The sequence below is a fragment of the Molossus molossus genome, unplaced genomic scaffold, assembly GCF_014108415.1.
Source record: "Molossus molossus isolate mMolMol1 unplaced genomic scaffold, mMolMol1.p scaffold_m16_p_12, whole genome shotgun sequence".
NCBI classification, from domain to species: domain Eukaryota; kingdom Metazoa; phylum Chordata; class Mammalia; order Chiroptera; family Molossidae; genus Molossus; species Molossus molossus.
In genome coordinates, this window is record NW_023425347.1 from 19,054,180 (window position 1) to 19,069,671 (window position 15,492).

Sequence of the window (15,492 nt, forward strand, 5' to 3'; positions counted from 1 at the left end):
ATCAAACAACAAGTGTTGGCGAGGATGTGGAGAAAAGGGGACTCTAATATACTGCTGGTGGGAATGCAGACTGGTGCAGCCGCTATGGAAAACAATATGGTGCTACCTCAAAAATTTAAAATTGAACTTCCATTCGACCCAGTGATCCCACTGCTGGGAATATACCCTAAGAAGCCTGAAACACCAATCAGGAAGAATATATGTACCCCCATGTTCATAGCAGCACTATTTACAATAGCTAAGATCTGGAAACAGCCCAAGTGTCCACCAGTAGACGAATGGATCAAAAAGCTGTGGTACATATACACAATGGAATACTATGCAGCGGTAAGAAAGAAAGATCTCTTATCCTTTGAGACGACATGGAGGGACCTGGAAAGTATTATCCTAAGTGAAAGAAGCCAAGCAGAAAAAGACAAATACCACATGATCTCACTTATATACGGAATATAATGAACATAACAGTCTGAGGAATACAGTAGACCCAGACACATGGAAGTAGGGCACAGACTGACATCCCTCAGAAGAGGGGATGGGGGGTGGGGGGTGGGAAGAGATAAACCACAGAACTTATATGCATGTATGCATGACCAATGGACATGGACAACTAAGCCGGGGACAGGGTGGAGGGGGGGTGGGGTGGGGGGTGCCAATGGGGTAAAAAGGTAAAATATCTGTAACAAAAAAATAAATAAATAAATAAAATTTAAAAAAAAAAATAAATAAATAAATAAATAAATAGGAAAGATTTTTAAATGTCACTCCCACCATCCGCCTTCATAAATCTTATGATTCTTTCATACATGTTTAAAGAAACTTAACACCTCCTTAATTATACATCATAAATAATATTGACCAGAAGGCAAGTAAGAGACCATGGATAAGACCTTAGAATTTGATTTAGATCATTACACTCTATTTTTTGAAGGACATTAGATCAACTTTCATAATCTATTCTTAGATCTCCCTAAATAGTCCTCTTCTTCATTAATGCAAAAATATTCAAATGTTGAGCTTTTAAATTTTTCTCTCTGCAGTTATAAATGCTAATTTATAGTTTTCAGTAATTCTCTTTTATAAATTTTCAAAGCTGCCCTGGCCGGTTTGCTCAGTGGTTAGAGTGCCAGCCCATGGACTGAACAGTCTCAGGTTCAATTCCCGGTCAAGGGCACGTATCTGGATTGCAGGTTCAATCCCCAGCCCTGGTTGAGGTGGTGCGAGAGGCAACTAATAGATGTGTTTCTGTCACATTGATGTTTCTTTCTCTCTCTTTCTCCCTCCCTTTCACTGTATCTAAAAATCAATGGAAATATATCTTCAGGTAAGGATTAACAACAACAACAAAATTTCAAAGTAAATTTCTACCATGCTACCACAAGGAGAAAAAAAAAACAAAAACTCTTTGCTATTATCATTTGAGAAAGGCGAAAACATTTTATCATACAGAAAGCTGGGGCTCTTGCAAAGATTTTTTTTTTTTCCAAAGTTAAACACTTGCTCTTATACATGTGTAAGATAAACTTGTTCTTCTTGAGTAACAGGGCATAAGTTTCCACAAAAATACTTCCGTGGCTGATTCCCAGAGTTTTCTCAATGAGAGTTTCTGGTGAGTTTACCTGAAAATGCTGTTCAAGTCACATGCTAAGACATGAGGCAGGGCACAGCCTGAGCTGGGTTGCTGACCAGATGTCAGTGAGATGATCCCCGAGTCAGATGTGGGAATCACTCCTGAACCATACAAAATCTGATCTCTTTTTTCTAAGTTTCAAAAAAATTTCCTTTTCTACTTAAAATAAAATGATAATTGTGCTTTCTTTATTATATTTACCTTCATCTCTTGTTTATGATTATAACTATTCATCAATTAAAGGAGACTTTAGAAGGTTGATTATACTAAGAAAAAGCAAAGTCTTGTTTTCAATATAGCTGATAAGAAATATAGATGTTATCTAAATGAAAATGTAAATAATTCATAAGTGTTTCCATGAGTCTACCTCATCTACTTTCATCTTAGACTCTGGAATTTATGGAATGATGCTAGTAGTTGGGATGATCACAAATTGCCTTATTTATTGTGAGACATCCATCAATTTCCAATGCTACCAGTTAGTTTCCAGCTACACTGCTAACTAAAATGATTTTGTCCCCTGAAAGAGCATCTTTATTTTTAGAAAGCCGGTTTTCAAAGCACAGAGATCAGTGGCTAATGAATGTCAATACTTTCTTTAGAGATATTAAAATAACCTCTGAAATGGGACCTTAGGTAAGATGAAACTATATTGCATATCTAGGGGCCCCTTCCTTGGTTAACCAAGCCAACACTGACTGAGGAGAAACCATTGAATTTGATTCCCTGAGAAGTTTTCCTTGGGTGTGCAATATTAGACCCTTCTCTACTGATTTTTCTTTAGTAAAATAAAGTTGTTATTTTTGAAGCACTACAAGCAATATCTTTCATTTAAACATTTATTAATCTATTAGGCATTTATTCTGTGCCTACTACGCCCTAGCACATATTTTAAGTGTTAGAAATCTATTTCACTTTATAGCTATAGCAATGTAGGTGAAATCTCAGGGATAGTGACCCTCAGAGAGGAAGGCAAGAAGATTCATCTAATATCTGATGCATTTGATCAGGCTTCTGGAGCACAGCAGGAACTAGGGTCTTTGGTGACTGACTGCATGGATAATGAGCAGGGCAGCAAGGTCAAAAAGACAGCCACACAGCTACAATGAATTCAGCAAACTACATCTCACTAACACCGTTTTTTAAAAGTCTGAATCCTGAGCCAGCTTGAACCACTACCAGGCTCTTTCTAATTACTAACAATGGCAAGTCTGCCCTCTCAGTTGCAGCTGGGTGCCCCAGGCATCTTTATAGCGAAACCAACAAATGATTGGAATACTGTGGTTTAAACTCAAAACCGAAGCACAGTTGGAGATTTTTCACAAGGCTGCTTGAAAGTCTTGTGTCTAGAGTTTGTAAGATCATAGAAGATGCAGAAGGACAACACAAGGTCAAATCTGCATCATGTCCACAAAGAATAAACTGGCTTTCTAATCCATTTCCTGTAGCTCACGATCCGGAGGACAATATGGGATGAATAGGAGGGTCCTGTGTGCAAAGCCCGCACTAGTGACCCCACGTGCCCTGCTATGAATAATGGCCACGATTAGTGGGAAGTAGTGGCGGCAGCTGCAATATAGCAGTCTTTCCTCATGAGTCGGAGAGGAAAAGTGTGGAAAGAGCAGCCCTGCAGATATAGGCTACATTAATTATTTTTGTGATTTAATTCTTGGGGGCATCTATTTATTTGAACAGCCAAAACACCTCTTCAAGTATAGCACGAGGCACTTTATCATTAACCATCTGTGGCATGGGGTTTGTTTGTTTTTCAAAATTTATAAATATGCGGTATTCATTCTGATCAGAAAAAAAGATTAAATATACAGCTCTAGGCAATGAAATTTCTCCTTGACTTTCGCTAATGACACACACGCCAAGCTATACTCAATGTAAATGTTTGGGGGCCACTGTTGTCCATCATTTTTTAACCCATTCATTATTATTTCCATACAGATTTGAGGGAACCTCTTTAACCAGTTCATGGTGTGAGCATAGTCAAAGAGCCAGAGGACTGTTCTCCTACATGGTGTAATATTTATTTCTGGGAGCTTAAGGTGATACTTTCTGGAGGAAGTGATGGAAGGTGATAGACAAGAGAAAGTAAAATATGTATTGTTTTTATTTTTTGTTTCACACTGAGCACTTTGGATTTAAAATATCATTTTTATCATTCTCACTATCTCTCTTTTTAACTCACAGAGTGAGAAATATTGCAGACTACTTTCACTGAATTATATCTGTTTAGCATTCAAACATTTATATCAACATGATTAAAATACATTTGAGGTGTCCATTGCTCGTGACAGTCATAAGAAATATGAGATGGTAGATACTCAGCTCCCTCATTAACTGATGAGGCCCAAACAGCCCTTTTCTGACTCACCAGTGGGCATTGATGTGGATTTTTTTTTCCAGGGCTGTGACATTCAGACCTAATGGCAATGCCTGCTAATAGGTGAGCAGTTGTTAGGAATGCCAATCAAGTGAAAACAACACAAATATTGTTTTTTTCTAGAGGGCAAAGGGAGGTTTTTAACTTACCTAAACTCTTTTTTATTTTTATTTTATTTTTATCCTCACCCGAGGACATGTTTGCATTTATCTTCAGATAGAGTGAGAGGGAGAGAGGGAGGAAGAGAGAGAGAGGGAGGTAGAGAGAGAGAAACATCGATGTGAAAGAGACACATCGACTGGTTGCCACCCACATGACCCCATCCAGGGCCAGGGACAAACTGCAACCAAGGTACTTGCCCTTAGCAGGAACCAAACCCGGGACTCTCTGGTCTGTAGGTCGACGCTCTAACCGCTGAGCCAAATGGGCCAGGGCTCTTTTTCAGTTTTTAAAAAGATTTGTTCATTGATTTTTAGAGAGAGAAGAAGGGAGATGGAGAGAGAGAAACATTTATGTGAAAGCAAAACATCGATTGCACCTATTGGGATCGAGCCCACACCGGCCAAGTGCCCTGACTGGGAATCTAATCAGCAACCTTTCAGTGCATGAACAGTGCCCAGCCCAGTGGGCCACACCAGCCAGGGCCTTGTTGCACATTCTATGCCATCATCCAGCTCAGGCTTATATTGTTCATCAAAAATGGGCATTTCCAGTTATGTCTTACAAAGCCCCAGAATACCACAGCACCTCTCCTTGGGAGACTGGAGATAGATTATAGGACCTTGGACATGTATATCAACTCCAAACTCCACTCCTGCCACAAAACAATTCAGATTCTGGGGCAGAAAAAGAAAATAAATGGAAAAGGCTTTCAAAGGCAAAATCACTTAAGACTAACAAGAAATTATCCAGAGTGTCCTTATGACCTTGATAATTAAAATAAAAATGTATCTTTAGAATAGTCCCCACCTGCACATACATACTGCCTTCCCTAAACACACTCCAGGGTGACGTACTCAGTTTGCAGTCAGACATAGTATTCTATAAAGATTGGGGCGGGGAGTTGTTTGGGCAAATAAACTCCCATACAAACCTTAAACTAGAGACATGTAATAACAACACACCTCATGAATACTCCATCAGATTGGACATCCAACCCCTACCATAACTTAAATGTTACATGAAAGGTATCTCACCTGCACAAATACTCTCAGAATACTAAAGTGTGCTGTTAACATCTACCTACATTATAACTTCATTAATTTAAGTTAATGGATAGAACTGGATGATTCTTTGTAAAGTACTCTGCTAGGTACAGTGGAAGATAAGAAAAATGTTCATGGCCCTTAAGGTTGAATATTTTTTATTTGAGGGGGAAAAAAAGCACATAAAATGTTAAATAGCATAAAGACAAAATCTGGTTCTATACAAGTGAGGAATATTATATTCATGCCACATGGATGTGTATTATAAATTGGAAAATAAGTGGTGTTGAATAATGATTATTATTTTAAATAACATAGAATTTGTGTGTCTTCCCTGCAATGAGGTGAGCCACTTATAATATATTATCGATAATAAGTATTTCAGTTCATGGATTAATTATATTTTCACAATTATGTTCATTCAAGGTCATCTTTATAAGAATGCCACTCTATTTGCTGACATTCTGATGTGATGACTGGAAGAATAGGGAAAGGGACAGCCCCCACTTTGCACATGAACTTGGCCACCACCCTCACTGACCTATTAAACACTGCACAATGCCCATCTGTCTCTCTCCAGCCCTCCTTACCTACCTTGCTTTGTTTTTCCCAAGGCAGTTATAATCTTCTAACATACAATAATATACTTTTCTTATTTACTAAGTGTGTTCTTAATTGCCTTTCTCTAACTGATAAAAATGGAAGCACCAATAAGCTAGGCACTATGTTTATATTGTTTACTGATGTATCCCAAGCCCATGGAATAGTATCTAACATATAGTAAGCACTCAATAAATGGGTGCTATTGTTATTGTTTTTCTGCATATATAGGAATGTTTACTTGGCATGGAAGTCTTTAGGATCTTTTCCTATGGATTAAAAAGACTAAGAACCCCATCAGCATAGGTAATAGTGCTACAAATTCGCAGAACAGAAATATTTTGGTCTGTTAAAAACAGTTCAATTTGAAATGACACATAGAGTTCCTGAGAGCTATGCTTCTCACTTAATCATTCTCTATTACATTCTGACACTACTGCATTCTAAGTTTATCATATTTGTCCATGGTCTGCTTGTCTGTTTTCCCATAGAACACAAGCTTCCTGAGGGCACGTAGCTTGTCTGTCGTATTTACTGCTCTGCCCTGGTGCTCTCATCAGGCTCTGGGACAATTCAGTTACACACACTCACCCATAGCAGAAGACTTTGTCCTCCTGTACCCACCTCTAACAACTCAAAAACTATGAAATCTAAGTTGTTACTAGGTTTCTCACAATTCCGCAGATTTTAATTTATAAAAGAAAAAAAAGTGACTCTCATACAGTGGAACAGTTACTCTTGTCTTTTCCTATTCTTCTCGTTTTAAAAGGATATTTGAGGTGCTGTTTATCAAAGTACTCCCAGACTAGAAAGTGCTTATGTCCCACCATTTAAGACTATAAACAAGGAATACAAAAGAAAGAAAGGAAAGAAGGAAAGAAGGAAGGAAGGAAGGAAGGAAGGAAGGAAGGAAGGAAGGAAGGAAGGAAGGAAGGAAGGAAGGAAGGAAGGAAGAGAAGGAGGAAGGGAGGGAAGAAGTTGATGGTAATGAGGCACAGGCTGAAATACAGACCCTGCTTAGGAGAGGCATGTGAAGAAACTGCACAAGGGGAAAATTGATAATTGACCAATTTTGAGCACCAGAAGAATCACAATGAAGGGGAAAAGCAGGTCTTGTTGACAAGTGAAGAGCAGTGAGAAAGGAGCTGAGCTGAACATATTTTTAATGAAGTGTTAAGTAGATCACCAAGAGAGGTAGATAATGACTGTAATGAAGAGTTGGCCAGGGTGTGAAAAAAAAAAAAAAAGCAGAATGAAGTGACATTTGGTAAATCACAGGAGAACGTGAAACCTGAGAGAGCTTCTGGAAAGAATGGCCAGTCCCTTGTAACACTCCAATGCCTTTTAGTAATCGAATTGGGCAGCTCATTAAAATTATGTGTGAACAGATAGGTACCTTGGCAAAAAGGCAAGGGAGCCAAGATATAACTAGAGCAATACAATCACTATTTCTGCAGTTGAAAAATGTCAGTAATACAAGGTATTCAAGGAGATGCATTTAAGAAATACACTTTGGAAACCAATGAGTGGATCCTAGGGAAATAACAGGAGCCATGAAACTGGCCATAGGAGGGATGAGTCATGCCAAAAGAGGAATCTTTTAAATTGGGTATGTTGGAATAAAATAACCCAGCTAACAGTGAGGGAATTTAAAGAAGCTATTTGAAGAATAATATGAGGAAATGGGAGGATATGATTTCTGTTTTTCTCTGTGCATGGGTAAACTAAATATAGAATTTTCCTGTACATCACAACCAGGGAGCTTCTTAGAACTGGGCAGAGCCGACCAGTGTTTTTCTTCAATAAAAGTTATAGTTGGGCTCTAATTAGTTCAAAGGCTATGATTAGTTCTCTAGACTACATTGAAGGGAAGTGAATTTATATGTAAATAATGACTGTTTTGTGCTGGGTACTATGTTTGACATTTTAATGTACATGAGCTCATTTGCTTCTCACAACAAACCTATCACATAAAAGTCACTATCACAAGTTTTAGTTGAGGGCAACTGAGATCCCACTGCCGTTAAATAGTGGAGCCAGAAATTAAATCTGAGTTTAGGTGGCTCCAAAGCCGCTTCCTGCGTTAAAGGAAGTTGATAATGAACTATAAAATTATTCAAGAGAAATGTGATTTAAGGAGCTGGATATTGTGTTTAATATGTTTATTCACACTCGGATTCAGATGAGAACCTTGGATAATTTGATTTACCTTCCTTAGGCTTCTGTCCTGCTAAGGTTTGTTAACAAGACACTTACCTGTATATAATTTTTAAAATCTTATTTAATAAATGGTATACACTCATTTAAAAAAAATTCTTAGGCTCCCCTTACTGTACTTTAATAGACATGACAAAATTCCACAATTTTCCCTCTGAGGGCTGGAGTAAAGGGGGAGCAACAGAATGTAGTCATTCATTCATTCATTCATTCATTCACCACCATTTATTGCTATTTAATGGGAACCTGGCACTTTGCTAGGTTCTTAGAATAAGCAAAAATGATCACATTTCCTGTCTACATAGAATGTAGATTGAGTAATAAACCTGTTGGTTGATACAAACCTGCAAAGGAATTTTACTGGTTTACTAGTTTACTAAGAGTGGAGTAAATGTTAGAAAGGGAAAACCAGGTCATATTGAAACATGTTGGAGTAATACCTAATTCTGATGTAGTAATTTTTTTTTTTTTTTTTTGTAAATGCCCCTAGCAGGAACTGAACCCAGGACTCTCATGTCCGCAGGCCGACAATCCAACCACTGAGCCAAATAGGCCAGGGCTGATGTAGTAATTTTGAGGATGCTTCATCAGGAGAGAAGAGAATAAGGCTGTTAGTTTTCTGGGAAGAAAGAAGAGCATGTGTCAAAGTGATAAAAAAAAAAAAGAGAGAGAGAGAAAGAGAGAAAAAACGGTACTCACCAAATGACCCATACTCCTTGGGCACTGACCATACACTGGGAAGCTTTATTTCACTGCTTCCCATGCCAAAGATGTGGCCATTATGACAAGGAGTGCCCTTGATAAACATATGGCCCATGCTGCCTCTGGCCAGCCAGAGCTTTTGCCATGTTATCTTCTGTGTATCCTCTGGCATTCTCAAGACCATTTCAGTGAAACTGAAGATTACAGGTAAAATCAGACTGCCAAGAAAAAATGTCCTGATGTCAGAATTACTCCAGAAAACCACTTAGGAGGTCTCTGTTTTAGAGCTCTCAAAATCCAATATGGTCAATTTTTCCAGGAGTGGGAAAGATAATTGTTTATGTATAAGCTAAATAGTTGTCTTGCAAGCCTGGGACCATATTGTGTGGTGAACAGTTCCTGTTCTTTAAACATATTACATTTTGAGAAATGTCTACACCATGTGAAGTATCTACACCATAAGAGGCTGTAGGTGTGGAAGATCCAAGTTCTCCTTGACAAACACTTTATTATTGTAAATGTTTGGCTGAATGGTCAATACATGACTCTTGTATGAATAAGACAGTAACCAGAATGGTCTCTTGCTTACCTGGGGACCTTAGTGGTTTAACTAAGACAAGTGACTCAGATAGTGGGAAAACCTGAATAAAATAAATAGCATTGCCTTGGCATCAGAGAACGAGTCTCTGGGCCTATGAGAACTGTCAATGCCCTTCAAGCCACCTAATTTAGAAAGCTAATTACAGAAACACAAAATCACCCAAACCCGCATATGTTAGTCCATGGGCCAGTTTACACTGCCCCCGTTTTCTGAGTCAGGATGTGTTCGACATTACATAAGACTTTTACTACAAGACTATAATTATAAAGAGTATTTGATAACAGACTGTGAAGCATTTAGAAAAAATCTATTGTGTAATTATGGCATATTTTGGGAATTGGGATAAAATATTAATGAAACATATTTTCTTTCTACTCCAGCCTAGTAGAAGAGCAAAAGATTAATAGGAAATTAGAATATGGTAAGTGTGAGCCTAGAATGCTATAGGAACACACAGAGCTGACTCTTACCTCGAGTAGTTAGCCAGGCCCAGAAGTCAGAGGCAGTTCTTTTTAAATACAAGGAGCATCATGTGTGCGTAGCATGTGTAGTGGAAGTTTCTCTTTGACAAGAGTGTTGACAATGAACTGAATAGAAGATGCCCTATGTAGCCTGAATCTACTACATTTTCAGGAAACACAAAATGGAGGTATGAGCTACAAAGAAGACTTCGCATCACTGATGAGAATGTGCAGAACTGGTGAGAACTAAAAGAAACAAAATTTAGCGCCCTCAGTGGCATCTTAGTCCCTTGCCAAAGTGATGTAATCAGTGATGTTTGCCTGCAACATCAAATACTTTGAAAGCCTTACAGAAACCAGATGTTAAATATGTCTGCAAATCATTGACAATGTGATGAGCACACATTTACATGGAATGCTTAAAGAACTTCCAAACACTCATGAACACATTCGAATACCCACAACACTGCATCAGCAAAAGACCAGCAGTGCTCTTTGTTCAGTAAGGTAACTAATTATTGATCAATTATTTTGTCACTGAGGTACACACTGTTCAGAAGAAGGCAAAGGACAGCACTAGAATTATGGGGAATTTTAAACAGCCAAAGAAATTTTAGAAAATAGCATCTTTTGCAGTCCACACAAAAACATGTCATGGTTACCAAAGCATACAAATAGTGTCCACTGCCTAGAAGAAGAGGGCTTATAGTACAGATTTTTCTGTTTTCCTTTCTTTTATAAAAATATTTTATTGGATTTTTTAGAGAGAGAGGAAGGGAGGGAGCAATAGAAACATCAATGTGAGAGAGAAACATCTGTCGGCTGCCTCCTTCACACCCCCTACTGGGGATCAAGCCCACAACCCGGGCATGTACCCTGACTAGCAACCAAACTAGGACCCTCAGTCCATGGGACAATGCTTAGTCCACTGAGCCACACCAGCTGGGCTCCCTTTCTCTAGTGGATTTTAATTGTTTTGTTAATCCTCCACGGAGGATATTTTTCCATTAAATGTTAGATAGAGTGGAAAGGAGGAACGGGGAGAGGAGGATGAAAGAAAGAGAGATCAATTGGTTGCCTCCCACACAACTCCAACTGGGGCCAGGGATTGAACCTGCAACCCAGGTACGTGCCCTTGATCGGGAATCCAACCCATGACCCTTTAGTCCAGGCTGACGGTCTAACTACTGAGCCAAACCGACCAGGGCAATGGATTTTAATTTTGCTTGCTAATTCTGTATATCACCCTTTATATGTACCTTATTAGTCCAATTACCATTTTCATTGCTGTATTATAGTCACCAAGAAGGCAAATGTATGTGATGCTCCCTAATAAACACCAACTTTTTTTCTATCCCTTAAATCAGAAACAAAAAATGAAAAATATGAAGAGACAGACTCAAATGGTAGTAATTTCATTTTCTATCTTTCAGTATATTGAATCATTTCAGAAGCTGTGCCTCCATAAAAACCTTATCAAAACCCTGTGCTTGCCTATGGCAAACATACCAATCCACATTCATACTTCCTACAGTCACACACCTCTTGAAAATTCTTGATGTGCAATTGTCGTCATTTCGCCAGGTCATTTAATGACAAAACAATTGTCAGTTGCCTCAGATGGTTTTTATTTCACGTACCTACTAGCAATATTTGTGAATATATTCTTTGCTATACAAATTTCTCAATTTTCACTTCAAAATAGAAGAGGAGAATCAGTACTCCATTTTATTCAGCGGAAAGCGATACAATAATAAAACAAAGCACCTATGATTTAGAATGAGAAAGACCTGCCTTTGAATCTTGTTGTCTGATATTGGGAAAATTACTTAACTACTTAATTGGGTAGTTCTATTAATAAAGACATTACATATAGACCATAGTATACTGGTTGGCTCAATTTAGATAATAAATATAAGCTACTCTCATAATTACTTGTTATTAATGCAAAAATAGCAATTTTGTTAACTTCTGATTTCATGGTTAGTCCTTTTTTCAATGTGCAGTTCAGGAGTCCTGACTGTTCTATGAATTGGAAGGAAAGCCACTTAACTTCCCTGAACCAGAGCTGCTTCCAGTGGGAAATGTGAATATTAATGCCTACTTGCCAGATTATTACAAAGACTAAATGATAAACAGTCATTGAATAGTAACTTTGAGTATGCAAAAGCAGTAGTTGAAAAACAAGTACTCATCTGATTTATAAGCCTTGGAGTAAAATAATTCCATCTTACACAGAGAAGGAGAAATAGGATCGTCTTCAGTCGCCAATCCTGTTGGTTAGTCACGGCCTGGCATGTTCTGTGAGAGGGACGCCAGTACTTACTATGCGTCTGCATGCATGCAGTGTTGATGAATACACAAACTGGAACCCAGCATGTGACTATCATTAAGTATATTGAAATATCCCCAGATACTCATACAAAGCCATTGAAAAGATCAAATATCCTGTAGATACTACATATTTTAAGAACTTGAAATATAAAGCTACTGCCCTTTCAATGTAAAAAGTGTTATAGGAAGGAGACTAGTGATAAAATCTGGAAAAGCAACAACTAAAACAAGATCCAACCCTCTTACCCTTGTTTTTCGCCAGATCTGTTTGGCAAAGCATGTAGAATGTTAGAAACTCTGTATTGTCTCAGTTTGCCATTATTCAAATACTTTGTTGATTTATTTCCATTCATTCTAATCAGTGGCAGTGACTACTACAGATGGAGTGAGGACTAGAGATCTTAAGATAATAAAGGTTTGTCAACAGTGATTCTAAAATATACTTGCATATGACAAAGAACTGTTAGAGGCTGTATAGAAAACAAGAGGAGCATTACATTTAAGGGCCAATTCTTCAGAAACCAAAGAAACAGACCTGAGATTTGTTTAACGTAATCAAAGGGTTTTATTTCTGAGAACTGAAATACTTCAGATCTAAAATTCCAAAGCTAGTTAGAGTTAACAATTTTTCATCAGAGCCCAAGGGTAAGGTCAGGGGTGAAAAAGACAAAAGATGATTAGGGCATAGAGAGACCACTAGAAAGAGGTGAGGAGGGGCCACTTATTTCTCTTCTCAGTAGGGTACACATCAGGTCTGGTGTGGGGTTTGGAAGTGTGAATAGGAAATGACACTGCGAAGGAACACCAAGGCCTTAACTACAAAAAGGAAGGCATTAAAACCCAAACTGAAGGGTACCTCCTAGTTCATCTAAGATATGAGGGTAGCAGTGGAAGAGTTAGAGGTCCAATGGAGGTATACCCATGGGTAGTTCTTAATTTTAAAAAAAAAAAAATCATTTTATTAAAAAGGTTCCTAAACTATGTGCCTTGTCTTTTATGACTGTAAGTTGGCCTTGAGGCTCTAAGGAGAGGGGAAGGGTGTGGCCAGGGGTCTTCCAGGAACAACCCATATGGTCCTAGAGATCTAAATGGAGATAGATGTTCCTCACCATGTCCATCCAAGAAGCTGGGCAAAGCTAAGCCTTCCAATCTCACAAACAACTTGGGAGCCCCCAAATCATTTTATGAGCTATGACAACTCTCAGAACTCCCTGGGTCAGCAAAAGGAGTTTGGAAGGGAGGCCCTCCCCAACAAGCTGTGCCACTTGTCCTAACTCTAGGAGGCCGGTGTAGTAAGTTTTGGAAGAGAGGACAGGAGCTCGTGGAGATGTCCCTTTCCTGCCACCATCCACCCACCACAGTTTCAGGGCTGCCCCTTCCAGGCCTCTTCATCCCTACCCCGTCCACTCCTGCCCGGCTCCAATGCAGAGGTCCGGACGTCGTGGGGGGCAGACGGGTGTCGGGAGGTGGGAATGGCGGGTGCAGGCCCCGACAGAAGACATGGGCAACAGTTCCAGGCAGGACGGCACACGGTGGCCTCGTCTCATCCCGGGGCACAGGGGCCCTGACTCAGATCCCAGGGACGTGGGGGCGGAGGTGGAGGACAGGGGGCCTGCCAGTCCAGGTCAACCTCGAGGCCGGGTGAGGGTGGGGCGGGTGGAGGGCAGCGGGCAGGGCGGGAGGTGGTCTCAGTTCTCGGCCCCTAAACAGGCCACGGTGGGAATGAGGAGGGGGCTCTTGTGGACACTCTGGCGATCACAGGCTCTCAGGGTCCCCGTCGGCCGGGACCTCGGCCTCCTCCTCCACCTCGGCAGCCTCTTCCTGCAGCTCCCCTTCTTCCTGCGGTGGCCCCCACACCGGGCCCGGCTCCAACGCCTCCAGCAGGATGGGCCTCGCCGCCTCGCAGGCCGCCGCCTCCTTTCCCTCCTCCTCCTTGCCTTCGGGATCGGCCTCCTTGGGGCGTTTGGGGGCCTCCTCCGGCAGGCCCTCGGCGCTCCTCTTCAGGGGTCCCCCCTCGTCCTGGCCCTGGGCCGGCTCGTCGACGCGCTGCTCCCCGTCCTCGTCTCCGCTCTTCGCGGCCTCGGCGGCCTCGGGGGCCTCGGGCGCTGGCCCCGGCGCGGGCCCCTCGGCGCCGCTCTTCTCCTGGGGGCCCTGGTCGTCGCAGGCCTGGATGGTGGGGTTGTTCTCGATCTCCCACAGCCCCTCACTGAAGCCCCGCCTCTTGTTGGGTTTGCCGAACTTCTCCTTGCACTCCGCGTAGGGGAAGAGGTGTTTGGGGCCCAGGAGGGCGGTCTCGTGGGTCCCAAAGAAGAACACTTGATACCGGTTGTGTTCGGCCATGTGCTCGATCCGGGCAGGCCAGTGGGCGTAGCCCTTTAACTTGGCGAACACCAGGTCTCCGCTCTGGTACTTGGGCGTGCAGTAGTCCGACATGGCGGAGAGGACGGCCTCGGTGGTGGCGGCCGCCAGGAGAAGCCGGACGCGCATGCGCGTCGAGCAGCCGCTGAGCGCGGCCGCGCGCCCCGGAGGGCCCCGCGCCGCCTTCTCCCGCCGGCCCCGCGCCCACCGCCCCGCCTCAGCCTCGGGTTTCTCGCATGAATGAGGGGACGGCCTGGACCACCCAGGCGGTTGTGCTGACGGTGGCCTCGTGCTGCTCCGTCTCGAGGCCACGCAGATTGCATGGTTGGCTGTGCGCCCGAGGGGCCCCCAAAGGGTGAGATAAAGCAATGGGGTGAGAGGCCGCAGGGTGCCGTGCTGCCCCTGACTGCGCGCTACCGAAAACCACTCCTGCTCAGGATCCGTGGATGGATGGCTGGATCAGTGGTGTCCAGAACGGTGGAGGCCTGGCAAAGGGACAGAGCCAGCAATATCGGCAGGATGTCTAGAGTGCCCAGCTGTTTGTTGGTAACCAGATTCATTCCAAACGTGTAGTACTCTGGGTGGGGGGTGGTGTCGCGAAATGTATATATAGCTGCTTTATGGGTGTGACAAACCAGTCATATCAAAAGTCCCTGTTTTACATGGGAGGTTCACATTGGATGAGCACATGGATTTCCCCTGTAAGTGATTCTTGCGTATTGTAAAATACAAGACCATGGTTCTGACATGGAGAGTGTGTGTCAGATGCTCTCAGTATCTTTCTACAAGAGAAGAAAATTGGGTTCATTTTTGCTTAAGAATTAAGTAGAGATCTGCTCCTATCAAATAGGCTGTTGGTAACCAGAAACAACTTCCTAGGGGCCCACAGACTGAAAAAGTATCACCATAGCTGAAAGACTATTTTAAGAAGCCATTTTTCTCCAGATTAATGTATTCCAAACTGGTATTTATAGGAATTTCAATGTAACCGCAGC

At 41.6% G+C, this 15,492-nt stretch overlaps 1 protein-coding gene across 1 annotated transcript; it reads right to left on the reverse strand.

Moving 5' to 3' along the window:
- Nucleotides 1-13,894: 13,894 nt before the first annotated feature.
- Nucleotides 13,895-14,572, reverse strand: HDGFL1 (HDGF like 1). The gene has a single exon (XM_036257322.1). The coding sequence runs from the start codon at nucleotides 14,570-14,572 to the stop codon at nucleotides 13,895-13,897; it is 678 nt and encodes a 225-aa protein (XP_036113215.1).
- Nucleotides 14,573-15,492: the final 920 nt, after the last annotated feature.